We start from the raw sequence: 27415 nt of genomic DNA on the forward strand, positions 1-27415 counted from the left end.
TAACTGGCAACAAAATAAACAAAAGAAGAAGACAAACGCTCTGCAACAAGAGTGTATGCAAAAGATGTAGTAAAGGACCACGATTAAAGTGTCACGGTTGAAGTGTCTATTTTAAAAAGTCGTTTTTTATTTGCAAAAGTCAAACATCAGGATTTTGAAGCAGACACCAGGATTTTGGACCAAACATGTCGGCTACGGAAACTGACGACGGACACCAACGTCTGGCCACCAATCAAGTCTCGTCTGTCCAAGTCGCTGGCGCGGTAATATTCTGCACGTTGTTACAGCTGTATACATTTCTTATAACGCTGATACGTGAACCCATGTATATATCTAACAAATAGAAGAAGTTATTTCATCAGCATGGCGGTTAGTTATTGTGTCATGTTGACGCGGTAAAGGCTAGCTAACCGCAGCAAGCAGAGAGGTGTGCAGACTCGTAAGCAAGCTAGCGTTAGCTTAGCGATTCGCGAGCTAGTTTTCTCTTGTTTACAGGTCAAGTAATTAGGCAACATCATAACATGGCTGAATCCAAGGAAGCGACTCAGACGGAGGTATTCAACCCCCTCATTTCCAAACGAACTGTAACTTTACAGCAGTAGAGGTTGTTGTTTTGCGTGAGCAGCGTTGCTAAATCAGCAACAAGCTAACTTGTCATGTTTATTTGGTGAGGATGCACGGTCAAAACACTGAGAGGGGGTGTTAATGCTAACGTTTATATGTTCACAACCCGTGTTTTACCATCGCTATCTTTTTTACACATGTATGTCGGCGATGTTTACATTAAAGGTAGTAGCTTCACTGTAAAGTTAACGGGATAGTTTGGAATTTTTTTAAAGTGGGGTTATTTGGGGTAGGCTACTTATCAATGGTAAGTGTACTACATACTAACTAAAGTTACACACAAAAATAGGGAGGATTTCTAAAAACCAAAGCGGGGGATGTGGTGGTCCTCCCCCAGAAAAATGTGAGTTTTTGTGACTGTTTCCTGCATGGTTGTGACTAGGTCTGCTTAGTTATGAAAAAGAAAAAAAATCATGATTATTTGGTCAATATTGAAATCACGATAATTAAACAGGATTACTCATTGACTTTTGGAAATAAAAAAACATGTATTGAAGTGAAGTTAAACAAATCAACAGTGAAAACACCTTGAATTTTTCAAAATTTCCCATTCATTCTTTCGTATTGTGCACAATAATCATTTTTCTCGATTACATTGTTATTGTGATCATTAGGAGCACAGCCCATTTGCACAGCCCTAGTTTGTGACTTTCAAATATGAAAATGACAAAATATGAAGTGCACTGCAACAGCATTTTCATGTTAAATACTTTTAATTTATCTTTCAATTCTCAGAAAGAATAAAGAATAATTTGCCCCTTTTGTGTGAACTTGTGAGAATCTCTGGCATGAAGTAATATTCATAAATTTTCATTCATTCATTCGTTTTTTTTTTTTGCCCCTGGCCCTTAGAGAATCTGTGCACACAATTGCTCTCTGTGGCCATTTACAAATGCTTGTTATAGTTAAAAGTGCAACGCTTTGCAGCTTATAGCACCATCCTTAAATGGATGGTTCGGAGTAATTTCACCCTAGGGTCCTATGCACCACGACCTCGAGCCAAACACCCCACCAGAAGCTTTTTTCCCTTGGTCTAACATTGGTCGAGTTAGAGCTATCAGCCGAATGGCTTAGTGGAACCAAAGGTGTATCTTGTTACCCTACTAATAGTTCCCGGAATGATACCAAACTTCTACAGTAGTACAGCTAGGTTCTGTACTCATAAAATGAGGCATTGGAAAGTGTGTAAGTACACCAGGAGTTTATTTAAATAACACTTGCCTGATGGTTTCTACTCTCTGCTGCTACGGCTACTGCTGCGTCGACGTCACTTCCGTGATTTGGGGAAAAACCTGTAAAAGTCCTTTGCAAAACTCACAAGTGTAAAGGAAAAGCTAGTGAATTCAACACTCCGTAGAACTTTATTGATCACTGGATGATATTTGAAATACTTATTAAGTGTTGGCCTGAAAATACAAGCATTTAAATAACTTTCAACATTCAGCAAAACGTTTTTATACTCTCGCGTGAAACTTTGTTGACGGAAACAACTGTGTACACGTGACTGAGCAGAGGATTGTTGTGAGATAGTCAGACACCGTTACTTCAGACTACTGCAGCGTGAGTTACAAGATAGGACAAGATGCCACACAGTTGTATCTATCCCGGCTGCGGTATAAAAGCTAAATGGTTCAAGCCGGAGACCTTCCATGATCTGCCGTTTCGCTACAAAGACCCGGAGCTTCTACAGCAGTGGCTTGTCGTTCTGAAAATGGACATCACGACGCCAGTCGAGACGCCAAAGAAGAAGCGCTACCGTGTCTGTAGCAGACATTTTGATGAAGACGACTTCTATTATCCTGGTAAAGCCAAGGACCCAAAAAAGACGACTAAAGTACAGCTGAAAAGGAACACTATTCCACGAGTGGGGCCACCGGCCGCGGCCATAGTTGAGGTAAGATTACTAGTATTTTGCTGATAACGTGTTCGTGTACAGGTAGGTTGGGTGAGGGCACATCACGGTGTACTTACAAACTTTCCAATGCCTCGTTTTATGAGTACAGAACCTGTTTGTACTACTATAGAAGTTTGGTATCATTCCGGGCACTATTAGTAGGGTAACTTACAAGATACACCTTTGGTTCCACTAAGCCATTCGGCTGATAGCTCTAACTCGACCAATGTTAGACCAAGGGAATAAAAGCTTCTGGGGGGGGTGTTTGGCTCGAGGTCATGGTGCATAGGACCCTAGGGTGAAATTACTCCGAACCATCCCTTTAAGGAAGCATAGGTGTGGGCCAGAGCTGTAAAATTCAATGTGCAATTTTCTCTCCGTCTCTCACTCACTGAGGAGGACGTTCAGCAACACGTGTGTATGCCAGGTGATTGTTGTTTTTGTTGTCAGGGGGAAAACAGTAGACTTTTAGAGTTGTAGGACAGTGCCAGAAACAGGTTGTGATAACAAAAAGGAAAAAAAGGTGTGAACATTTACAGGAGAATTTCAGTGTTTCCTCTATGTTGATTTTGTAGTGGCGGCCCACCATGGCAACATTTCTGCCACCACGGGATCAGAAATAGGGCTGTACAAAAAATGTAGTCACGGTTGCCTTTTAAATGATCCTGCAGACATAATGCATCCCCCGTTGGCTGCCACTCACATTGCAATTTAACAACAAGTAGAACTATTCAGAGGTCATCGGGGCCGTCCAGTTTAACTCCACATACTGTTGTGTTGATGTAGTTTATTGTCAAAACGTTCGCTTTCTTCCGAGTCAGCTTTTAAACGAACAGCTCCACCTAAAACGTCACCGCAGTGGGTCCGTTCTAAGTGTAGACCTGTTGTAGATGTTAAGTGCCCTATAGTTCCTCAAAAAATGTCTATTAATTTAGTTTGAACCCGGTATTTCTGCACAGTTGGAGATAAAGATTAGGCTACTCTCTTTTTTTCTTCTTTTTTTTTTTTACGACATTTACACAGACATTCAAAGTTCTTTTTTTTACGTTTAGTACAGCCCTATCCAACAACTTCTTTAAAAGTGTTTTGACTGAGATGCTCAAGGTGTCACATTTCATTGTACACACCCACTACTGTGAACAATTAATTGTTCTCCAGGTTAAGGAGGGCAGTTGTTGAAACTTGTCAAAATGTGATCTAGTTCATATGACTGTTTTGTAAATATTTGTTGAATAAAGGTGTAAAAAAATACAAAAGGTGTATCTTATTTTTAATCTTAAAGGTTTTTAAATGCATTCAAATTCCGTATTTATTTTTAGCACAGCCGTCTTGTTCGACAAAAGACTGTACACTAGACAAACTAGCGATATGAAAACCCTTATTATAACCCTTATTAAATAACACCAGAAAATGTCAGTATTCTGGCATGTGTATTAAGTTAATAGATTTTTGTCTTTCACAGGTAACAGAGGGGACAGACAGAGAGTCCATGGAAGCTGTTTCAGAGCCGGGATCATCAGCAGATGTTAGAGACCCAGAGCTTGTTCACACAGCGTCTCCTAGACTCTCCGAACATGGAGAGGGGGATAACTTTGTTGCCTCTGAAAACGAAATGGAAAGTAAAGAAATTGAACCTAAAGAAAGTAAGACGGCCTCACAGTTGTCTACAGAAGAGACAGTCTGTACAGTTTTGATTCACTGTGATGAAACAGGCAACACCTCAGAGTCTGAAAGAGGGGAGGCCACTGAGGTAAAAACTGAGGAAAAGCCAGACATTGACACTAAGGAGGACATCGACACACAGCAGGAAAAGGAGTCTCCCGGCAGTGAAGTGGAGGTAAAAACTGAGGAAAAGACAAACGTTGACACTAAGGAGGACATCGACACACAGCAGGAAAAGGAGTCTCCTGCCAGTAAAGTGAGGCTTTCTGCAGTGGACGACCTCGACGAGATGATGGACATTGGTACAGTGGATCAGGTGGAACAGGAAGCGCAGATGAAAGAGGAGGAACATAATAGTTTGATGGATGTGGATAGCTGCTGTTCACCTGCCATTTCAAATACAGGTAAAGTAAAGCTGCAATTTTATCAAGTTTTTTGTTTAATGAGGCAGAGAAACATTTTCAACCGGCGAGCATTAATTAATGTAAAGCAAAAGTTGTGCTTTCCTTGTAGGAGAAGAGGATGTGTTTTGGAAAGTTGTAAAGCACAAGGTGACAAAGTTGACATGTAATTACTTATGAATTATTATTAACCCTTGTATGCATCAGGTGCATCAAGTTAATATTTTCGGATGATTTTTGCTGTGCATGTCATTTTTCAGCATCGGCGATCGTGCAGTTTTTTCTTTTTAATTAAGAGTTTTTGTAGTAAAATGCCTCAATAGTTGATAGAAGAAAAAAAAAAGTGGCTATGTATCATTGCTTATAGAGCTGCTAATTTAATTAATCATTATTAATTATGGTTTAAACATTAGCCCTTTTCAAACATAGAATGCGTCACATTACTTGCTTCATCTTTTTGTGAATGTAAATCAAGGCCGGCTCTAATAGCATCCCACTAATGTCTGTCTTTAAAATGTTCTCTCCCAGCCTCAGTGGCAGAGGACAGTAACTCTGTTAAGGAAGAAGCTGATGAGAAACCCACTGTATTAACTCCTGCAGAGGAGGAGGACATGAAAGTGTCTTTAGACGGGATCCAGTCCAGCTTGTCTCCGTTGTCTGAAGCCATGACCAGTACAGGTGAGTGACCTCAGAGCGATGGTGTTGGGGTGTTTTCTTAGTGCACACTTTTACCAACCAGTTTAAAAATGACCAGCTATCCAAAGGAAATCTCTTAAGCTCTTGAAATGGCTTATGGGAGACAATCCTTCCAGATTTTGGAGCTTTTAACGAGTGCACAGTTAAATGCTGAAATGTGTACTTGTTATAGTATATTGTGTATTATCCAATCCAGGACACTAGGGAACAGAATTGGCAATTCTGAGGCCAATAATGCTTCCTCACACCCTACACTGTCCAGTTATGGCTACATTTTGATTTTAGTGAAATTTCTGGCTTTTCTATATCTTATTATTTGTATAATATGTATTTATTTTCTTTATTACCTTTGCACCATTATTCACATGTTCCTCATGTTTCTGTAGGAAGTGACAGCTCATCACCAGCGACCATAATGAACGGGATGAAAATAGTTAAGATGTCAATACCAAGATTAGACACTGTAAGTAAGAAAGTCTGCTTCAGCTTGTAAACTAAAACAGTCCTGGCGTTAAAGCTGTTACACTGCTGTGCTTCTCCCAAATGTCTGATTTCAGCTTTGTACATAGATCTAACATTTATTTCTTTTTTTCCTGTTGTAGGAAAGCGTGCATGCTGCTGCTCAGCCAATCAAGTCGTCTCCTTCACCACCTTTGGTCAAGGTGAAGGATGAGCCAATAGACGAAGATTATGAACAAGCTCTAACTCAACAACCTCCTACAGCTAGTGTGAAAGATGAGCCCAATACGGCAAAGGTGGGACAGACACACACACACACACACACACACACACACACACACACACACACACACACACACACACACACACACACACACACACACATTGTAGGCTTGTAACATAAAAAAATTAAAATTGGTTTATTTACCAGTCTATAAAAACTTTGCTGTGCGACCAGAGCAGAAGAGGTTAAAAACAACAACACACAACTACACTAATAATCTGACCAACGCTCTCTCTTGCCTATATTTTTACTTTTCATTCATGCCAACTGCATGGATTTATAATTTGCTCCATGTTGCAGCTCTTTGTGTAAATATCCTGTCAAGTCTGAATAAAACTGTAAGGAACTTCAAAACTAATCCATGTTTCAATGACAAAAAGCCATCACTTCAACAGATAGACGAAGCCGGCAATGTTCCACAACTAAAATCCAGAATCACTGGGCCAACACTGAACCCTGTCTCTCCGTTCTGTTATTGACAGGAGGACTTGAGGATTGGATCGGTCTTCTCTGTGAGCCCAGCTGCCGAAACACAGACGCAACCCACCTCCAACCCCTCATCGTTGCACATGTCCTGTTCCCACTGCAGTAAGAGCCTGATGAAAGGACAGACTGCTTTCCAGAGGAAGGGCTCCCCAGCGCTCTTCTGCTCCACCTCCTGCCTCACCACGTCTCTCCCCACAGTCAAAGGAGTCTCTAAGGTCTGCCACAGCTGCCAAAAGTGAGTACAACAGAAAATAATGTCATCTTTCCAAATGACTATTTGGGATTTTTCTGTGTGAGAAACGGCAGAGTAATTCACGGCATACCTGTAGATGAGTATACCGAAAGTTCATGACCCAAATAAACAATGACTGAATTTGGATCTCTTATTGATGTTATTCCAGGTTGATATTTCGGCCTCAGGATGTCATTCTGGCTCCAGATGATAAAGGCGGCATGAAGGAATTCTGCAGCCAGAACTGCCTGACTTCCTTCAACTACAAGAAGTCCGCCGCCACCAAAACAGTACCACAACCAATAGGACCACAGTCACTCTGTAGCATGTGCACCAGATACAGCGTTGTAAGTAAAACAGAATAGGACTGCAATTTACTGTTATTTTCCTTACTGATTAATCTGCCAATTATTTTCTGGATTAATTGATTAATAGTTTTATCTATAAAATCACCATTGTAACTGAGTCTTCCATCTTTTGTTTAGTCACCTTCATCACCTTCGACGAGCTGGAACCAGGGAATGTGGCAAATTAGCTTGAAGAATTACTGAAACGATTAATCGATTATCAAAATAGTAGCTGATTGATTTTCTGTCGATCAACTAATTATAATAGCTCTAAAACAATCTAAAAACATTGAAATTATGATGTTTTCCTACTTCCCTTAAGAATAAGAATAAACCGTAAGGCTATTAAAACAGTGACATTTGCAGAAAGTAAATGGGCTGAATGATACCAGTTTATTGGACTCTTTCATGGGACAAAGAGTTTTTCTTGTAATAGGTAGTACCTTTTACCCCGCTGGCCCTCTAAAAAAGATTGATCTCTGAAATAACACTGTTCTTTTGTCATCCCTCCTGTAGAGTAAACATGAAGTAATCCTGAGCGGTGCTGTCCACAAGATCTGCAGTGACGCTTGTTTTAACCGCTTCCGCACTGTAAACAACCTGTCCATGGCCGGCTGTGCGAACTGCGGCTCTTACTGCCACATGAAACCGCTCATGCTGAAGATGGATGACTGCAACAAAACTCTGTGCAATGCAGAGTGTCTGGCCAAGTACAAAGAGGTAGGAAAATTCAAAGACACTAACAGGGATTTTTTTTTGGGTATGAATGGTACAGATGACGCGCAGCATACTCAGCGTTTGGCAAGGATGTCATAAAACATGAAAATATTCGACAATGTTCTTGTTCTTCCTTTCTATTTCTACCCGTATCTGGCTTAACGGATGTGTATTGCTGGGATAAAGCCTGACATCCAGCGTGTCTCTCACGTGCTGGATGTCCCTCCTTTTCCGATATCTCCACTATTCTATTTTGCAAAGTGCTGCCCAGGACGGCTGTAGTTGGTTTAAAGAACTACATACAAACAAACAACCCTTTCCCAGAATAGATGAGCGGTGTAGCCAGACCATACTCCTGTACAGAAACAGCGCTGTGGAGATAGGTCTGGCAATGCAAGACGAATAACATTGCTCAAAGTAATGCTACCTTTCACTCTTTTTGTCAAAATTGTTGAGGTTGTGTTGTCTTGATTGTACATAATATACTTTACAATGAACCTTATTGGAATTGTCACTCGACAAAATCGAGCAGGAGTTTCCGGACTTGCGTAGTTCAGTGTGATCTCCACGTCGCAGTCAACTGATCCATACATTGTGAGCATAAAAGTCGTGGGGTCTGGACGCGCAGAAAGGCAGATTCAAATGTGAAGTTAACACAGCTTGCAAGATAATTAAAAAGCGCACCATGTCTGCACAGCTTAACATTCTTTTTTTTAATCTCATAATAGAAAACGAAGATAACCAAGGCTTGTACGATGTGTCGCACTACCCGGTTGCTGGCAGAAACGGTTGACAGCAAAAACAGTGATGACTCTGTTAACCTCTTCTGTAGCAGCAGCTGTGTGATGGCATTCAAGGTTCAGTCTGTCAGTGCATCAGGTAAAGGTAGTTCTCATGATTGAGTTTTCAATTTTGGCAATTAATACTTCACTCTTGGACAAGTTTATTTATTTAATTTTAATTTTTTTATAAAACTTTTTTTTTCCCCCTTTCCATAGGTGCTCGGTTGAATTGTGATAGTTGTGGGAAAAACTCAGTACCGGCCTACCACCTGGCCATGTCAGATACCTCCATCAGGAACTTCTGCACTCTACCTTGTGTCATGGCTTTTCAGGTAATGAGGCTTGCCTTATTGTGAGAACAAATCAAAGTGGTATATTTGCTGAAAGTTGTTATCCTTTATGGAGAACACACCTTTCGTGTTGCACTAGAAACTGTGGCTTGATTGCAGTGGTTTTCACTCAAGACACTTGTATTGTTTTCTGTGCCACAGGATAAGTTCAAGAAGTCTCAGAAACAGGTGAATGTTTTTACCAAGTTACCAATGGGATCCCAAGTCCCGGCCATCATTCCTACTCAAACTCCACAAGATGTCCCCAAAGGACCACTGAAACTGAACTGCTCCCAGTGTAACCGCAACATAGCTTTTAAACCTGAAGTCATCCAGATCAAGGTAACTTTGTGTGTCTGTGAACGAGTGTTTTTTTGCTATCAGAATTTGAAAATAGTTCTTCAACAGAAAGTTCCACATCAGCTGCAGCAATGTTGGTTGTTTTTGAAAATGCCTCAACGGCGCTTTTTTTTTTAACTAAGCTAAGTTGATGCTCGCCGCGGTGTCGTTGCGATGGTGTGCGAGCCAAAAATAAATTACTTATTATAAAATTATACTTATTTTCCGTAAAGCGCAAAGGCTCCGCATGTTGTCAGTCATCGTCTGAAACCCGCAAAATATACCCAAAAATACTATCTAACAGCCATTGTTTAGTCTTTTCCATAAATAATGTCAATATCTCTCCAGCTCTGAAATTTGGAAAAATGTGATGTACACGCTGTCAGGTGATTTTGTGTTGATACCTCTGTTTGCAGGACAAGATAGTTTTTGTTTGTAGCGTGGACTGTGCTAACGAGTTCAAGAAAGACAACTCTGTGACGAGCCTGTGTGAATACTGTAAGATTGAAAAGATCACCAGAGACGCCAAAAGAATCAACAACAAAGACTGCTTTTTCTGCAGCGACGGTAAGGAGACAGATGGAAATGTATACATATACGAAAAATCACGATCGCACATCATCAAAGCATATCATTATTTACAAGTTGGGTTGAACAAGTTTGAACAACACACTTGCATCTTGAAAAGGTGTGAAAAACAACCATGCATAGTGTCCCTGAGCCTCTCCTCTCCTTCCTCCCAGGCTGTAAGCTCCTCTTTCGACACGACATGACTAAAAACTGGGGGAAACACTGTCACTCCTGCGTCTACTGCCACAGTGTGTCCAAGAAGCTGGTGACGGCACAGTATGGAGGCTCGACGGAGGAGTTCTGCTCTGATGACTGCAGGTCCAAATACACCATGCTGTTCTGCCACGTAAGCAAACCTCAGTGCAGTTAATAAAATCATAGTTAGACTAAAAAAACCAGGGATGACCATGGTGATCTTAATGTTTACTCACTGTTTTCTCTCAGGTTGCAAAGTGTGACACCTGCGGCCGCAAAGGGAAACTGAAGCAGAGTCTTCCCATGGTGGGAGAAGTCAAACACTTCTGTGATCTGACTTGTCTGCTGCAATTCTGCTGTGATAAAGTGGCCACGCAAGGCGAGATCTTCAAAGGTATATATTGTCGCCATTTCAAGTTTTATTTTACTGCATTGTGGTTTTTAGTCCTGACTTCTTAATTAAAATGTTGTGAAATCGATCTGTAATATCCCCTGCTGACTCCTTTTGTTTTTCCTGGTGTTTTCTCGGATCTGCAGGTACAGAGGAGGCCACACCTGTCATCGGCAACGTCATCTCGCTTGCAGGGCCTCCAATAGGCAACAGAACAGCCCAGCAAAGTACGCAACACACAAACACAGGTGTTTATGAAGTATATGTCAAATATATAAGAGAGAAAAACGTGTGGTGTGCTCACTCAATCAATTTCCAGTGTTGATTGCGAAAGTTTCATCATGTCATTGTCTCCACAGGCATCGTCTTACAATCAAAGAACTCTGGACATGTGAGTTGTTGTATGTTATATGTATTTTATATACAGTAAAATCCAATCATATGTATACATACAGGAGACAAATGAAAGGAAATACATGCATAAATGTGTGGAGAAACATAAAAAATGAAGAGGTTTCCATACAGGTGCGCGCAATGATACAGTTAAGCAATCAAGGCAATGCAAGTTTGTTTGTATAGCACCTCTTTACAACAACACAATTTAAAGTGCTTTTTTTGAGATTATTTTTGTGGCATTTTAGGCCTTTATTTGATAGGACAGCTTAGACATGAAAGGGGAGAGGGGGGGGGGGGGGGTGACGTGCAGCAAAGGGCTGCAGGTCGGAATAGTAGAACCTGTAGCCGCTGTGGCGAGGAGTGTGTCTCTGTACATGGGGTGCATGCTCTACCAGATGAGCTACCCAGGCGACCCAATTTAAAGTGCTTTAAACAAGACAGATACAAACGCAAAAGGCAGTACAAAAAGACATAAAAATAGGCATTTAAAAGAATAAAATAGAAGGTGAAAATAAGTTTAAATTGAATAAATAGTTAAACAGGATAGTAATAATTATAGTGCAGTGAAAGATAACAAAATGACTGCATTGTGTATGCAAACACTAAGCAGACCCAGTTTACCTCAATCTATGGATCAAGATGACGAGGAAAAGTTATGTGCTGTGGCCTGCACAGTATCGGTGTGTACGCACTCTTAGGAACTGAGTCTTTGGTGCAGTTTGTTCAGCTACGTCACGCTTTTAGAGACTGCCATTTGTGAGGATCTCTGCTGTGGCTGACATAAGCTCATTAGTCCATTTGTTTTTTTGAAAATGTATTAATTCTCGTTCATTTTTATTTCCTTCCTCAGAAAGATACAGTGAAAGTTCACCCTCCTCCCGCCCCCAAAATCCTGAAGAACAAGGCCCTGCTCTGCAGACCGATGGTGCAGAACAAAGGCGTCTCCTGTAGAACACAGACAGCTGATGTCGAAGCACAGACAGGTAAAAGCAACAACCAGACAACAGTGTTTCTATGGTAACGACATTTCTGCTCTACAGTCGGACAAACAAACACACTAAAACACAGATGTCATTACTTTAGTTTTTTATATTTAATATATGATAATCATGTCTACATCACATGTATATTTTTTTGTATATAATATGTATTTTACAGGCCTAAAGAGAAGGTTTTTCATTTTACCTCACGTTTAAGAATCTACTCGTTTTTCACAATATAATATAATACAATATAATAATTGTTGGGAAATAATTATTTGGCAAATGCTTTGAACTTTCAGTGTCCACCGCTTTTCAAGTAAGTTTTTCAATACTTTGTTAGATACTGTTCTCCAGGCTCAGCAGGAGCCAACTAGGATACATATACATTTTTTTAAATATATACGTTCTACTAAGATTTTGTGTGTGTGTGTGTTCGCTCATATAAATTTCTTTTTTTGCCCCTAAATATATCAAGCAATATGTTGTTCTTTTGAGCCCACAATCATTTTCTTAGTCACTGATTTGCACAACTTTTGAATGTGCTGACCCTTAAGTTTGTATTATATATTTACATACTGTATATCGACTACAGACTTGCTTATGTTGAAACATGTACTCATTTGTAAGAACGTTTTCTTTTTCTTCCCTCTATAGATGACGTCCTCCCTAAAATCATGATCGTTCCTATCCCAGTGCCGGTATATGTTCCTGTACCCATGAACATGTACAGCCAGTGTACCCCCAGACCTGTGGCCATGCCAGTACCGGTACGGTAAACACTACAACCACCTTTGGTCTTAGTGTTTGATTCTCTGTAGTGTGAAAGAATTATCGGGATTACAAAATGAAATATGTATATTAGACAATAGTATCTTCATCCTCATTACAGAGCCTCATAAGCTTTTATGCTCTTACTCTGTCTACCACAGCTGCCTGTACCCATGTTCCTTCCTGTTACAATGGACAGCGCTGAACGCATTGTGGAAACCATCCAGGAGATCAAGGAAAAGATCCCGTCTGACCCCTTTGAGGCGGAGCTCATCCTCATGGCGGAGATGGTTGCAGAACAACATGAGAAGAATGACAAAGAGGAGAGACCAAAGGAGAAAGTGGTGGAGAAAGACAGAGAGAGACATGAAGCAGCTGCTCCAGCAGGTAAGAGAAACTGTTTTAAAGTCGTTTTTATTTTTTTACTGTTTAAGGAAACAGTGAAAAGAAGCAAGATAATGGTTTTAAGGAAACTGGACAAACATTCAAGACAAGGGTAATATAGCTTTTTGAAAGTTTGAGAATGGGGGGGAAAAAATAGTCTTTTGCTTTGTAGACATTTTAGATAAAGAAACAATGTTTTCCTCTAAAATGATATTAGTTTAGTGGGATAACTCTAACAACAACAAAACTGGCAATTCATCACCATTTATACCAGTGTATGGAAGAAAAAAAAAAAGAGTAAAAAGACCAGAAGACAACAACTAACAACAATTCAAGAGACGCTAAGTAATTTACTTACTGACTGCGTGAGACCCTGTAGCGGCCTCAGTACAGAAGAAATAGCGTGGCGAGGACGCCACAAAGACACCAGAGATTGCAGAAGGTTGCTCCATGCAGATTTATTTGAAACAATTACATTTTTACAAGCAAACCGAGCTGTTCCGGACGCAAGACTACAGGCATAGACAAATGAGTATACACAACTGAATGTTTCTTGAACGTGACTATCTTTCTATACAGCAGGGCGGTGTCAGTTGGACACATTTAGACACTGTGGTGGAAACTTTTCATGTTTGCAGCAGGTGTAGGTTTTGAAAAATAGGAAAGTGAAACAAATAAAGACAGTCGAAGACTAAACCAAAAATGTATTCAATGAATAAGAAAAAGCACACCATATATATGCATCTTCAGTGAGATAGATTTCTACCCCAAGGTTTAGACATCCCGTTTATCTCAACTATGTGAGAAGTCTCAACTATCCAGGGAGAAATAACAGATAGATTAGGGTGACCTTGTAGCTCCTATCTGTTCAGTGTACACATTACGTTCCCAGACTTTGTGGCTCTTACTTTCAACATGTGAGAATAAGAAAAACTCACTTTCAGCATTGAGACAAAGTAAAACAGAAATAAGACAAGAATATAAAGAATCATGCTTAAATATAATTTTGCCATTACAACACACTTACATCCTGTTTTTTACATCTAAAGATGTCTTTGAACAGATCATATCTTTAATTCAAGCCTTACTCCCCATCTCCACTACTTCCCTTCCTTCATTTTGCCTAGGTCTTCGTGACCCAGCCAGTTCATTGCTTAGCAAGATTATTGCGTACATGTTAGAGGTCTGAATCTTCACTGATCATTCGATTCGATTACGATTATCATGTCTTCGATTCGATATCTCGATGCATCACGATGCGTCTAATACATTTTTCTATTAAAGCCATATAGGATATTTAATTCATAGCTTTTCAAGCTTCAAAAACAAAACATTCTGCAGTGCTCTAATACTAAATACATTGGATACATAAAACTACAGCACTGAGCACACGGCACTTCCTGAATGTGCAAAACATAACAGAATATGTAAACAGAAAGGTTGTTAGGCATACATTAAATTGTAAACAGAAATAATCGATTATGGCCCGGCCGATTATCGATGCAGCATCGTCCATGTCCACGATTCGATGCATCGATTATTTGATTAATTTCAACACCTCTAGTACATGTTAATCCAACAGGTGTTTTAATTTCAGCTATTAATGGAGATTAAATGTACTCAAAAGGTATTGGTTTCCCACACATATCTGCCATGTCGATGGATACATTTCTTATTAAATCCATCCATCCATCCATCCATCTTCTTCCGCTTATCCGGTAACGGGTCGCGGGGGTAGCAGCTCCAGCAGGGGACCCCAAACTTCCCTTTCCCGAGCCACATTAACCAGCTCCGACTGGGGGATCCCGAGGCGTTCCCAGGCCAGGTTGGAGATATAATCCCTCCACCTAGTCCTGGGTCTTCCCCGAGGCCTCCTCCCAGCTGGACATGCCTGGAACACCTCCCTAGGGAGGCGCCCAGGGGGCATCCTTAGCAGATGCCCGAACCACGTCAACTGGCTCCTTTCGACGCGAAGGAGCAGCGGCTCTACTCCGAGCTCCTCACGGATGACTGAGCTTCTCACCCTATCTCTAAGGGAGACGCCAGCCACCCTCCTGAGGAAACCCATTTCGGCCGCTTGTACCCTGGATCTTGTTCTTTCGGTCATGACCCAGCCTTCATGACCATAGGTGAGGGTAGGAACGAAAACTGACCGGTAGATTGAGAGCTTTGCCTTCTGGCTCAGCTCTCTTTTCGTCACAACGGTGCGATAAATTATGGTAGAGATAGAGTGACCCTGCCCGGAGGAAGCCCGGGGCCCCCGTCTGGAGCCAGGCCCAGATGGAGGGCCCGTCAGCGAGCGCCTGGTGGCCGGGTTTGCCATGGAGCCCGGCCGGGCACAGCCCGAAAAAGCTACGTGGCACCTCTCTCTCCAACCCATGGGCCCACCACCTGTGGGAGGAACCGCTGGGGTCGGGTGCGCTGCCACATGGGTGGCAGTGAAGGTCAGGGGCCTCGACGGACCAGACCCGGGCAGCAGACGCTGGCTCTGGGGACGTGGAACGTCACCTCTCTGTGGGGGAAGGAGCCGGAACTTGTGCGGGAGGTGGAGCGCTACCAGTTGGATCTGGTGGGGCTTACCTCTACGCACAGTCTCGGTTCTGGAACCATACTCCTGGATAGGGGTTGGACTCTTTTCTTCTCCAGAGTTGCCCAGGGTGTGAGGCGCCAGGCGGGTGTGGGGATACTCACAAGCCCCCGGCTGAGCGCCGCTACGTTGGAGTTTACCCCGGTGGACGAGAGGGTCGCCTCCCTACGCCTGCGGGTTGTGGGGGGGAAAACTCTGACTGTTGTTTGTGCGTATGCATCAAACAAGAGCTCAGAGTATTCGGCCTTCTTGGAGACCTTGAATGGAGTCCTGTATGGGGCTCCAGTGGGGGACTCCATAGTTCTGCTGGGGGACTTCAACGCGCAAGTGGGCAATGATGGAGACATATGGAGAGGCGTGATTGGGAGGAACGGCCTCCCTGATCTAAACCAGAGTGGTTGTTTGTTGTTGGACTTCTGTGCTAGTCATGGATTGTCTATAACGAACACCATGTTCGAACATAGGGATGCTCATAAGTGTACTTGGTACCAGAGCACCCTAGGCCAAAGGTCAATGATCGATTTTATAATCGTTTCATCTGATCTGAGGCCGTATGTTTTGGACACTCGGGTGAAGAGAGGGGCAGAGCTGTCAACTGATCACCATCTGGTGGTGAGTTGGGTCAGGGGGTGGGGGAAGACTCTGGACAGACCTGGTAAGCCCAAACGGGTAGTGCGGGTAAATTGGGAACGTCTGGAGGAGGCCCCTGTCCGACAGACTTTCAACTCACACCTCCGGCGGAGCTTTTCGTGCATCCCTGTGGAGGCTGGGGGCATTGAACCCGAGTGGACAATGTTCAAAGTTTCCATTGCTGAAGCTGCGGCGGGGAGCTGTGGTCTTAGGGTCTTGGGTGCCTCAAGGGGCGGTAACCCACGAACACCGTGGTGGACACCGGTGGTCAGGGAAGCCGTCTGACTGAAGAAGGAGTCTTTCCGGGATATGTTATCCCAGAGGACTCCGGAGGCAGTTGCAAGGTACCGAAGGGCCCGAAGGGCTGCAGCCTCTGCCGTGAAAGAGGCTAAAGCAGCGGGTGTGGGAGAAGTTCAGAGAAGACATGGAGAAGGACTTTCGGTCGGCACCAAGGTGCTTCTGGAAAACCGTTCGCCACCTCAGGAGGGGGAAGCGGGGAACCATCCAAGCTGTGTACAGTAAGGATGGGACGCTGTTGACCTCAACTGAGGAGGTAATAGGGCGGTGGAAGGAGCACTTTGAGGAACTCCTAAATCCGACTAATACGCCCTCTATGGTAGAGGCAGAGCTGGAGGATGATGGGGGATTGTCGTCAATTTCCCTGGTGGAAGTTGCTGAGGTAGTTAAACAACTCCACAGTGGCAAAGCCCCAGGGATTGATGAGATCCGTCCAGAAATGCTTAAAGCTCTGGGTGTGGAGGGGTTGTCTTGGTTGACACGCCTCTTCAACATTGCGTGGAAGTTGGTGCCTAAGGAGTGGCAGACCGGGGTGGTGGTTCCCCTTTTCAAAAAGGGGGACCAGAGGGTGTGTGCCAATTACAGGGGTATCACACTTCTCAGCCTCCCCGGTAAAGTCTACTCCAAGGTGCTGGAAAGGAGGGTTCGGTCGATAGTCGAACCTCAGGTTGAAGAGGAACAATGCGGATTCCGTCTTGGTCGTGGAACAACGGACCAGATCTTTACTCTCGCAAGGATCCTGGAGGGAGCCTGGGAGTATGCCCTGGAGAAGGCGTATGACCGGGTCCCCCGGGAGATACTGTGGGAGGTGCTGCGGGAGTATGGGGTGAGGGGGTCCCTTCTCAGGGCCATCCAATCTCTGTACGACCAAAGCGAGAGCTGTGTCCGGGTTCTCGACAGTAAGTCGGACTCGTTTCAGGTGAGAGTTGGCCTCCGCCAGGGCTGCGCTTTGTCACCAATCCTGTTTGTAGTATTTATGGACAGGATATCGAGGCGTAGTCGGGGTGGAGAGGGGTTGCAGTTTGGTGAGCTGGGGATCTCATCGCTGCTTTTTGCGGATGATGTGGTCCTGATGGCATCGTCGGCCTGTGACCTTCAGCACTCACTGGATCGGTTCGCAGCCGAGTGTGAAGCGGCTGGGATGAGGATCAGCACCTCTAAATCTGAGGCCATGGTTCTCAGCAGGAAACCGATGGAGTGCCTTCTCCAGGTAGGGAATGAGTCTTTACCCCAAGTGAAGGAGTTCCTTGGGGTATTGTTCGCGAGTGAGGGGACAATGGAGCGGGAGATTGGTCGGAGAATCGGCGCAGCGGGTGCGGTATTACACTCTTATTAAATCCGATTATATTAATTAATATTTATGTTGGCTTAGCATAGCCTAGTCAGTGCCCTGGGTTCTGTTACCCAGACAAGTGAAAGACACTATACATCATGCAATAACTTAATCATTACTGTCATTGATCATACTACCTCGGAACGGAGTAGACAAGGACAAGAACAAGTTGACTATATTATATACAATTAGAGGATTTGTCCTGCATATTAGGATTTTATGTCACCATTACCCATGGCCGTTTGCTCTCAGTGTAAATTATTTCCCACAAATGTTTTTATGTTGTAGGTTTTTAATATAAGAAAAATGTGTGTCACGCTGGATGACGAGTTCCTCTCATGTTTATTTCACAGAGCACACCAGTAACTACAGTGATGATTTGGACACAGACGACTTGACCAGTTTCCTCAACAACTGGGAGGACACCTCTGATGCAGGTGTAAGGTCTCCCAGTCGACCATATGGTCTCGATAAGCTCAATCCGATTCTAGACATTCCTGTGGCCAGTGAGCATTACTTCCAGCCCCCACCTCCACCTTCATCTCCACCTCCCATGGACATCGAAGCTGACTTTACCGTCGGTGAGGAGATGGACACACATTTATGAAGTGCATGACGTGAATAACATTTGAGTTTTATGTCCACCTGTGCTTAAAGAGTTGAGTTAAAGGGTATTACATGAATGAATTAATGCCTTTATTGTCATTGCATGTTCACATACAACAAAACTTTCCTGTCTCTCATAAATGAAAACTAGCCCCATTCGCGTGCATGCATGCGTGCAAAAGCAAATCCCTGGAATGCTTTCTAATGTGTCATTTGGTGTGATTTCCAGAAACCTTGGAGAGAATGGCCCAGCTTAGAGAACAGTCCCAGCGATCCCCGAGCCTGCCTGCCACTCAGCGACGACAAGCTCACAGGAAAGCCCGAGAAAAGAGGGTAACTGCCTGGGAAGAGATAATATGCTGCCTCTTGCATTTAAGCCTACATCTGATTTTACTTGCTAAAAAATAAATGTGTAGTTAGGTTAATGAGCATACCAACCATTAGGGTTGGGTACCGTTTACATTTTAACCAGTACAGGTACCTGGAATTTTGTGCCAGTACCCAAGAGTACCTTTAGGTAACGTATTTCGGTCGGTACCCTAAAAAGTACAGAGTTCTGTGCCCAACCCTACCAAATGTGCTGGAGATAGAATAGGTTGGCCTCACACATCACTTTGTATCACTCTGATCATATCCATGATGCAACCTTCTCTCTCTCTCTCCACTGTTTAAGGGCCGAAAGTCAAAGCGGTCTAAGGCAGCTGAAGCGTCAACTCAAAAAGGCGTTTCTAACAAGGCCTTGGCTATAGAACTCCCAAAACTGAAGAGTCAGTATGGTGTTGACTCCTGGAAGCGATGGATCCAGTGGAGGCAAACTCAATCCAACCTGGAGACGCCACGCTTTGGTTGTAAGTTTTGACAGTAAATACAACTGCTAAAGTTGGTCTTGATAGTTCCTTTACTTCATCCAAGATCATGCACTTGTATTACTCCATTAAGTGGACACTTTTATCCATAATAGCCAACAATAAAGAGTATCAAGCTCAATAGTTATGAAGGAAGTCTTTATAACTAGAGATTTTGGAAATATCCCTGAGCAGCCGTTAGACTGGCTGTGATTTTAAAACCTCTGTCTCTGAATGCACGGGTCAAGTTATTGATCGGAGGTAATTTTGATGCGGTCACTGTGACATGTCTTCTACACTGTATCTTTGCACAGATTCTTTGTGTTCAACTTTTTTTAAGACTTTCTTTATTTTGGACTCTTTGTGTCCTAATTTCAGCTCGTCCCATGGAGTTGAAGGAGGATGTTCTTCGCTCCACCACTGCTGAGTTGAGCTACGGCCTCTGTTGCTTTATTGCTGAGGTGAAACGAACTAACGGAGAGCCGTACTCCCCCGACAGCCTGTTCTACCTCTGCCTCGGCATTCAACAGGCAAGACATTTTTTACACACAGAGAATGTTTGACCCAATAGCGCAAAATGTGTCCATATCTTGCTGACAAAGACATTGCATTTCCTATAACTTCACAATAAAAGAATCTTTCCGGTTCGCTAGTGGAAAGGTTTTTATGTGAAGCCAGTGTTGAGAATAATATAATAATATATAATAATCTAATATAAGATAATTTTGAAATAACTACATATCAAACATATCAGACTAAAAGATGATAAAGATACAGATACAGAAGTGTAGCCAAGATGTGCTTTGTTAATTAAATCTTGTTGGTTTGTCAAATGTTATCGTTCAGCAGATAAAATACCTGATTACCCGGAGCCCAAATAGGCTATTAAATGTAACTTAACCTTAATACTATGATCCATACAGAAAGTTACATGTTATTTAAAATGTCAACACTGTCTCCTACTAATTCCTGTTAAATGATATAAGACTAAGGCCATCTAAAGTTAATTATTCATTTTTTGTTAGATCATTGTTTTTTAAAGTGTTTTAATCCGTGTTTTGGGGATCGTAAACACACGGTTTTGTAGGCTACTATACATGTCCTTGTTGCATTCATTAAGATCTCATCTGAAGATTTCTGTCAAACAACTCTGAGTTGTAGTTTAAAACTTTTACAACCACCTTAATAAAATCATGGATTTTACTCAGGCTCAAGTCCATAAATACAGCTAATGGATTCAGGCACAGAGAATGAGAACTGAAGGCAGCTCTGTTAGCGGTTAGCTCTATTATTAAGATATGGAGTGGAGGAGACTGCTGCGTACAGGGGAAACAACCAAACTCTGATAAATGACGTTCAGGGAGCTTTTACAGCGGTGTGGCCGCGGCATTTCTACGGTTATTAATACAGTTAATCCCACGGCAGGACCACCAGCAGCATGCTACTACTAACTACGGCCTCTGAGCCTGAAGTGAAGCGTTGACGCTGTCATGCATACGGAGTGCAACTTCACGAGGCGGAGGGGCTGGAGGCCGCTGGTCTTTGTGCGCTCTAAGAATACATTGTTGATTGGGGAAAAAAATGTAATTTGGATGTTGTCTACCTGGGTGGATCTCAATCTACCGGGGCGGGGCGCCCAAATAGAACCTATGTATGGGAAACACTGGAAGCAGCAACATCAGGAGGGTAGAGTTTGTATTAGCAGTAACTTGCATTTCCAATACGACTGAAAGCGATTAGTAAACTGTAAAAGTAAGTCACATCTACTAAAAAGTAGTGCATCAGCAAATATACAATACTATAATCTATATCTACTGTAGTGGAATAAATGACAGCCATGTCATATCTCATTATGACCATGAAATCTTTTGCCTCTGTAGTACCTGTTTGAGAACGGTCGTGTGGAGAACATATTCATGGATCGCTTCTACAATAAATTCTCCACTGAGTTCAATAATATGCTGAGAGGTTTTAAGCCCTCGATCACAGCAAGTGGTGAGTTATACATGATTTTGCAATTTGTAATCTGTCAACATTTTAGTTTGTGTTCCTCTGCTTCTATTTTACATTAACAAACCTACTTTTGACCAGATTTATAACAGGTCTCTCTCCCTCTCTCTGCAGGTTATATCCATTCCCGTGTGGAGGAGGAGTTTCTCTGGGACTGTAAACAGTTGGGGGCGTACTCCCCCATCGTCCTCCTAAACACTCTCCTTTTCTTCTGCTGCAAGTACTTTGGCTTCACCACGGTGGAGCAGCACCGCCAGCTGTCCTTTGCTCACGTCATGCGCTGCACCAAAACCAACCAGAACAACACCAAGACCACCTTCCTGCGCTTCTACCCGCCAATATCCATAAATGAGCCCGAGTCTGGTACCAGTACTACTGAAGGTCCAAATGAAATACCTATTTGTTCCATACCAACATGTAGTAATAACATATATTTTAAGATATTAAAATCCATCAAAAGTTCTTTAAATTTGAAAATGTTTATTTTAACATTCACAAATGTGGTGCTTTTATAAGAATGTTTTTGGAAGTCAAGCAATAGACCTTTTTCATGGCAGACATTTTGACTTGTCATAGTAGGAAAAGCACAGCTGAAATTGATAACCTTAACGATGGCTCAAGTGTCCCAGGAAGCTATTTCAGTGAGTCAGCATGCACAATACCAGGGCCTCTCCTAAGTGGGATGCAGCCATCATTAATGGTTTGGAATACACCTGTGCTTTTCCTACTATGACATGTCAACATGTCTGCCGTGGAAAAAGGTCTATTGGCAGAATGTTTTGCAAAAAAGCACTCACATTATATGATATTGCAGAATAATTTCAGATCTATGTCAAATCTGCTTTGCCTGAACCATCATATGTTAAAGAGAAACAAACTGGCATCAAAAGCCAGCAAAAACTTTAAAAAGAAACATTAAATGAATAATTGGTCTATTTGTTTTTTATTGTTTTTGAAGAGTTTTGGCACAAATTGACATGGATGAGCCTGAACCTGCTTAAAACCTTATTTTTGACCATGACGTGTATCATATACAGTTTAAGTCCTAGTATACTCTTTTTACGAAGCGGAAGTTTTTGCATTGTAAACATTTAAAAAACACTGCAGACAGTATTTTCTGTGAAGAAAAAGTAAAAGCAAAGTAAATACTCGCCAGGGCTATATCGGCACTATTTCTGTCTATTATCTGTTGTGTTAACATCTTTAATCGAGTGCAAGTTTATTAAACAGCACAACTGCTACACCAGGGGGTAGAGTAGAAGTCACACAAGTATGAGTTGTTATGTTGTTGCACTATACACTTACGTAACTGGAAAGTACCTTAGTGTTATTCCAAATGTGGTGTTCATTTACAGTATTTCTTAACCAGCAGTTCTGTGAAATTGGGCTTCCAAAAACTGTGAAATGGATTCATATTAGACATGGTGTAAAGATATTTGTGTTTGCATCCTTTTCAGATCCAGAGGTTCCTGCAAAGAAGCGTAAGGAGGAGGAGAGTAAAGAGGATATCCTGGAGATGGCGGAGAACACAGAAAACCCTCTCCGCTGTCCAGTCAGACTCTACGAGTTCTACCTCTCCAAGTGGTAAGTATAGTACCACGCTGAACTACTTACAGCAACGAAAAACTGTTTCATTGTTCAAACGCACCTGACTATTGTTTAAAGATGGACTTGAAAATCATGAAACTATCCTTTTAATGTGTATACAATTTCAACTTTGCCTAAGGCAAATATTGAAACCCACTGGCTGTTGTCTATTTTTGCTAAAGAATTTGAATTTGTTATCATAGACTTAAGACTAAATTGAAACGTAGCGCTACACATTGATCTCCTTAATCTGCTGATCACAATGTTGACATAACCGTCTTCCATCTAGCTCGGAGTCAGTCAAGCAGCGCACCAACCTGTTCTACCTTCACCCTGAGCGCTGCTGCGTCCCCAACAGCCCCCTGTGGTACTCCTCCACGCCTCTAGACGATAGCACCATGGAGGGGATGCTCATCCGCATCCTCACCGTCAGAGAGCTTCATCTTACAGCGAGAAAAGATGGAGGAATGGAGAAGAAGACACCCGATGATCCACCATTTATACCTGACGAGGAGGAAGATGGAGATTCAGAGTGATGAGGAGCAGAAGTGATCTCTTATTGGCGCAGCAGCTTGTGGTTTAAATGTTTGTAGATACACTGAAATGTTCATTTAAACGTGGCCCAATAAACAGAAACGGACAGAATAAATATCTCACTTACCTACAATGTACAGAACTGCAAAGAAAGTCATCCTTCCTTAACCACGTTGTGTAGGTGGCGTTTTTGGACTGAGATACGAGACTCAGCTCAACGTTCAGACCGTCAACTGCTCAGCAGGACACATAGCTTTCTTCTGTTTTTTTATCTGGTGAATGGTTGCTTCTCATTAATAATACTTTCTTTCCCTTCCATGTTATGATTATATACATACTTGTGCAATTGGATTTCTTTGTCCTTGTTTAAAATAGCTACAATGAAAAAACAATTTTGATTTCAGTTGGTGTCAGTGAGTAAATATCCAACCCAGAAGAGTAACTGAAAACACCTGTCTGTAATGTAGATGTAAGTAGCCAACCATCATGTTTAGGTGACAAACCTGCAGTATATGTTTGATTTTTAACAATGCATCCATGCCACGATTTGGTTTCAGTCAAAGAGTATGTGCTCATTTCCAGACCCAAGATTTCGGCAGTTTTTTTACCCGAAGGAAAGGCATTCCTGGAAATTCAGGATATACACTTCACAACAAAGTAATTCTTAGAATTCATAAATAAGCACAGATTTGATTATACCAAAATCTGACATGACACATCATTATATATTCTGGTATAATAGATGTTCCAGAGGCTTCTCCAACTTACAAAATGGTAAAATGTAAAAGATTCATCAGATTGTCTGACTTTGAAAGGTCTGGTCATTTGATTGTGAGATTACAGTGACGTTTGACATTAAATCAAAGCGTCAAACGGTTATCTACTATATTTCATTTTACCTCAGTAATCGAGATGGACATATTTTGATCAGCAGTGTCCAATTGATGGGATTTAAAATGTTTTTGGAATTCATGGAAATACATTTAGGAAAATAATGTTAAAGAATTTAACTGATATCACAGTTTAAAATGCTTGACAACTTTCATGCCATTTGAAGGAAAAAAAAAAACAATTTATCCTTTTGCTGACTGAACATAAAATAAAGTACAGAAATACTGTCCCTTAATGTATATCTTGGTTATATTAACCCCCAGTTTATATGGCTGCCAAGGTTCTGAGTATTTTCTATTGTATGTTGTTTTTAAATAAAACATTTTAAAACTTAGTTGTTTTATGATACAACAGTTACAGCAGTTTAAGTTATTTAATTATAAAATGTTTTTCTTACTGTATGTCTGTAAGCTTGAATATGGGGACCTTTTTCTGTGTCCTAACCACACACGGCAGTAATTTCATGTTTGACGCTCCTCTCGATAGTAAAGACATCCATGATCGCTGATTGGTTACCTCTAGAGTTACTCAGTGACGTTACAGTCAGTGATTGGCTGGAGTTGCCGCCGGTCACTCTAGACCGCACCGTCGAAGAGACGGTCTAAAGACGATAGAAAGGAAAAATGGCTGCCCTTGTGTTAGCTACACCTGTACGTCTTCTGGCTTCTACTTTGGGATATTAAAGCACAGGTAAACGTGTTTAAAAGATATATATATATATATATATTGAAACTACATGTATCTAAATCAAAAGCAGTGGGCAAAGTGTTGGCAAACCACTCCAAACTTACTCAACACCTTCTAGTTAGTGTTAGCATGCTAGCAAGGCATGTGTACAGTAGAAAGTAAACATCATTCAGATACAACTTTATCGTAACAAAACTGGTTTGATATAAACATAATTAGACAGAACAGATAGCAGCCAACTAAGCCAGGTAGATAGCTTTACTTTTGGACATAGTTAGGCATCACAAGTTTCTATTAATACCCAAGTTACTGACTTTTGTTTGTAGAATGGACCTTTTAGACAGCAGACATTTTGACCTGTCATAGTAGGAAAAGCACAGCTGAAATTGATAACCTTAACGATGGCTCAATTCCATCAAGTGTCCCAGGAAGCTATTTCAGTGAGTCAGCATGCACAATACCAGGGCCTCTCCTAAGTGGGATGCAGCCGTCATTAATGGTTTAGAATACACCTGTGCTTTTCCTACTATGACATGTCAACATGTCTTTCGTGAAAAAGGTCTATTGGCAGCCAATGCAGATCGGGAATTTCACTTGACTAACCTGACAATAGTGGGATAGAGTAGCAAATATTACATTTAAATTATGAAAAGTTTCTTAATCTCTGTTTGTACCAGTTTTCAACAAACAACTGTGTATTTGTTATTGTAATTAGACAAATATGTAATCTGGATCATCTGTTGATGATCAAATGGAAAAATATGAGTTTTATACATGCCGGGGGTGGCAGCCTTCTCTTAATACATCCATGCTGGCAGCACATGTGTTGGAAAGAGAGTCCCTGCAGAAATGAATGTAGTGAACTTTTGCACATGCTGCCTGAGTTATGGATCTTAAATGTATGTTATAGTTAAATTTAACAAGCTGGATTGCTTAAACAAAGTTCATTCTTAATCGTCACATACACACAGTACAATGTAGTGAAATTATATTTCTGCATTTTAACCCGTCCTAGTATTAGGAGCAGTGGACATCTAATAGCATCCGTGGAGCAACTTGGGGTTCAGTGTCTTGCTCAGGGACACTTTGATATGTGACTGAACTGCCAAACTTGGGTTATGAGGTGACCACTCCACCCCCGAGCCACACGCCACACTGTCATTGCATCACAGGCATAATGTTTCAATATATTTGTTCTATATTGTTGGACAGATTTTTTCTTTATATGAGTCTATGGTTTAATAAAGGTTAACACCTCGTAGTTCCAAGGTGTCTTTGCTGGCTAACTAACCTGTTGCTAGCAGTGTGTATGTGTAGATTGGCAAATGATTTAATATACTTTATTAACAATCAGCGACAACTCTATATTGTCTGCTATATAATTACAAAGAACACTGTGTGATCAGCAGATCCTGTATCACCCAAAGCTAATTTAATATCTTTGGACATTTTCCAGCTATCATGGAGAAGCAGAGAAGGCAACTGAGTCCAGAGCAAGATGCCCTGGAGCACATAGTTGCTCGTAGAGACAAACCCTTCCTGGAGGAAAGGTTTATAGACTTCTTTAAAGGTACGAGGTACATTTATGATAGCAGTCTTTATATTGATATTGAAGATATTTCTAGTACTTGACAACAGGTCAGTTCTTCAGAGTTCTTTTTCTGTTACGATGTGAATGATCCAAAACATTAACTGGTGTGTTAGAAGGAGTTGGAAATGAAATAAGTGCCTTCTAGCGAAGATGCAAAACTAAAAAAAACATTTCTTTACTAATTTTTACTAAAATGTATAGTTCTGTTTTTTTTCTGAGTTAAAGGTCCCATGACATGGTGCTCTTTGGATGCTTTTATATAGGCCTCAGTGGTCCCCTAATACTGTATCTGAAGTCTCTTTCCCGAAATTCAGCCTTGGTGCAGAATAACAGCCACTACAGCCAGTCCCACAATGAGCTTTCCTTAGGATGTGCCATTTCTGTGTCTGTAGCTTTAAATGCTATTGAGGAGGGGGGGGCAAGGTGGAGGGTCGGGGTGTGGCCTTGAACAACTGCCATGCTTCGCTCGTTTGAAAGCCATGATGTCTCTTTCTCATGGGCAGGCCAAATTCTCTGGGCGGGCAAAGCAGAGAAAGGGAAGGTAACCTTCCTCCTTATGAAGTCATAAGGAGAAGATTCCAGATCGGCCAATCTGAGCTTTCATTTTCTCAAAGGCAGAGCAGGATACCCAGGGCTCGGTTTACACCTATCGCCATTTCTAGCCACTGGGGGACCATAGGCAGGCTGGGGGAACGCATATTAATGTTAAAAAACCTCATAAAGTGAACATTTCATGCCATGGGACCTTTTTAAAGTAAGACGTTCTGGGACATTTTGCGATAACCCAGTTTAGAGTCAAACACAACAGACATACATGTAATTTGACTGCCAAGAGGAAATATGTGTTTGGTAAAAGTAAAACAATGGTCATGCAAATTG

The 27415-nt window shown here is 41.9% G+C and overlaps 2 protein-coding genes across 11 annotated transcripts in view; both read left to right on the forward strand.

Moving 5' to 3' along the window:
- Nucleotides 1–24423, forward strand: zmym4 (zinc finger, MYM-type 4). Of its 5 annotated transcripts, XM_031295637.2 has the most exons (28): nucleotides 2074–2518; nucleotides 3981–4310; nucleotides 4398–4584; nucleotides 5110–5259; nucleotides 5664–5740; nucleotides 5880–6032; nucleotides 6502–6740; nucleotides 6907–7084; nucleotides 7601–7804; nucleotides 8530–8680; nucleotides 8800–8915; nucleotides 9075–9254; nucleotides 9668–9818; nucleotides 9995–10167; nucleotides 10266–10410; nucleotides 10554–10655; nucleotides 10767–10798; nucleotides 11654–11786; nucleotides 12441–12553; nucleotides 12716–12941; nucleotides 18139–18366; nucleotides 18621–18724; nucleotides 19065–19239; nucleotides 19615–19766; nucleotides 21117–21231; nucleotides 21361–21627; nucleotides 22704–22830; nucleotides 23123–24423. In XM_031295637.2, exons 1-28 carry the CDS (start codon nucleotides 2207–2209, stop codon nucleotides 23367–23369), a joined length of 4767 nt encoding a protein of 1588 aa, XP_031151497.1. In that variant the 5' UTR covers nucleotides 2074–2206; the 3' UTR covers nucleotides 23370–24423. The 5 variants fall into 5 exon arrangements, with proteins under 5 accessions (XP_031151498.1, XP_031151499.1, XP_035847040.1 ...); XM_031295638.2 differs by lacking the exon at nucleotides 2074–2518 and adding an exon at nucleotides 1–263 and having other exon boundaries at nucleotides 3981–4584; XM_031295639.2 differs by lacking the exon at nucleotides 2074–2518 and adding an exon at nucleotides 273–554 and having other exon boundaries at nucleotides 3981–4584.
- Nucleotides 24424–24862: 439 nt separating this feature from the next.
- LOC116047099 overlaps nucleotides 24863–27415 on the forward strand; it is a 46952-nt gene continuing 44399 nt past the window's right edge. For 5 of the 6 annotated variants that reach the window (XM_031295630.2, XM_031295632.2, XM_031295633.2 and 2 more), the window contains exons 1-2: nucleotides 24863–24948; nucleotides 26402–26515. In XM_031295630.2, the coding sequence (XP_031151490.1) occupies nucleotides 26407–26515 (109 nt within the window). In that variant the 5' untranslated portion in view covers nucleotides 24863–24948; nucleotides 26402–26406. Of the gene's footprint in view, nucleotides 24949–26401; nucleotides 26516–27415 lie in introns of those variants that run through there. The other variant, XM_031295634.2, reaches the window with a different exon arrangement.

The sequence above is a fragment of the Sander lucioperca genome, chromosome 14, assembly GCF_008315115.2.
Source record: "Sander lucioperca isolate FBNREF2018 chromosome 14, SLUC_FBN_1.2, whole genome shotgun sequence".
NCBI classification, from domain to species: domain Eukaryota; kingdom Metazoa; phylum Chordata; class Actinopteri; order Perciformes; family Percidae; genus Sander; species Sander lucioperca.

Excerpts from the sequence above, each read along its gene's own strand:
- zmym4 (XM_031295636.2), top strand. The coding sequence starts at position 2,207 with ATGCCACACAGTTGTATCTATCCCGGCTGCGGTATAAAAGCTAAATGG. Across the intron at positions 6,033-6,501 it reads ATGAGCCCAATACGGCAAAG|GAGGACTTGAGGATTGGATC; the intron begins GTGGGACAGACA and ends TGTTATTGACAG. Across the intron at positions 10,656-10,766 it reads TACGCAACACACAAACACAG|GCATCGTCTTACAATCAAAG; the intron begins GTGTTTATGAAG and ends TTGTCTCCACAG.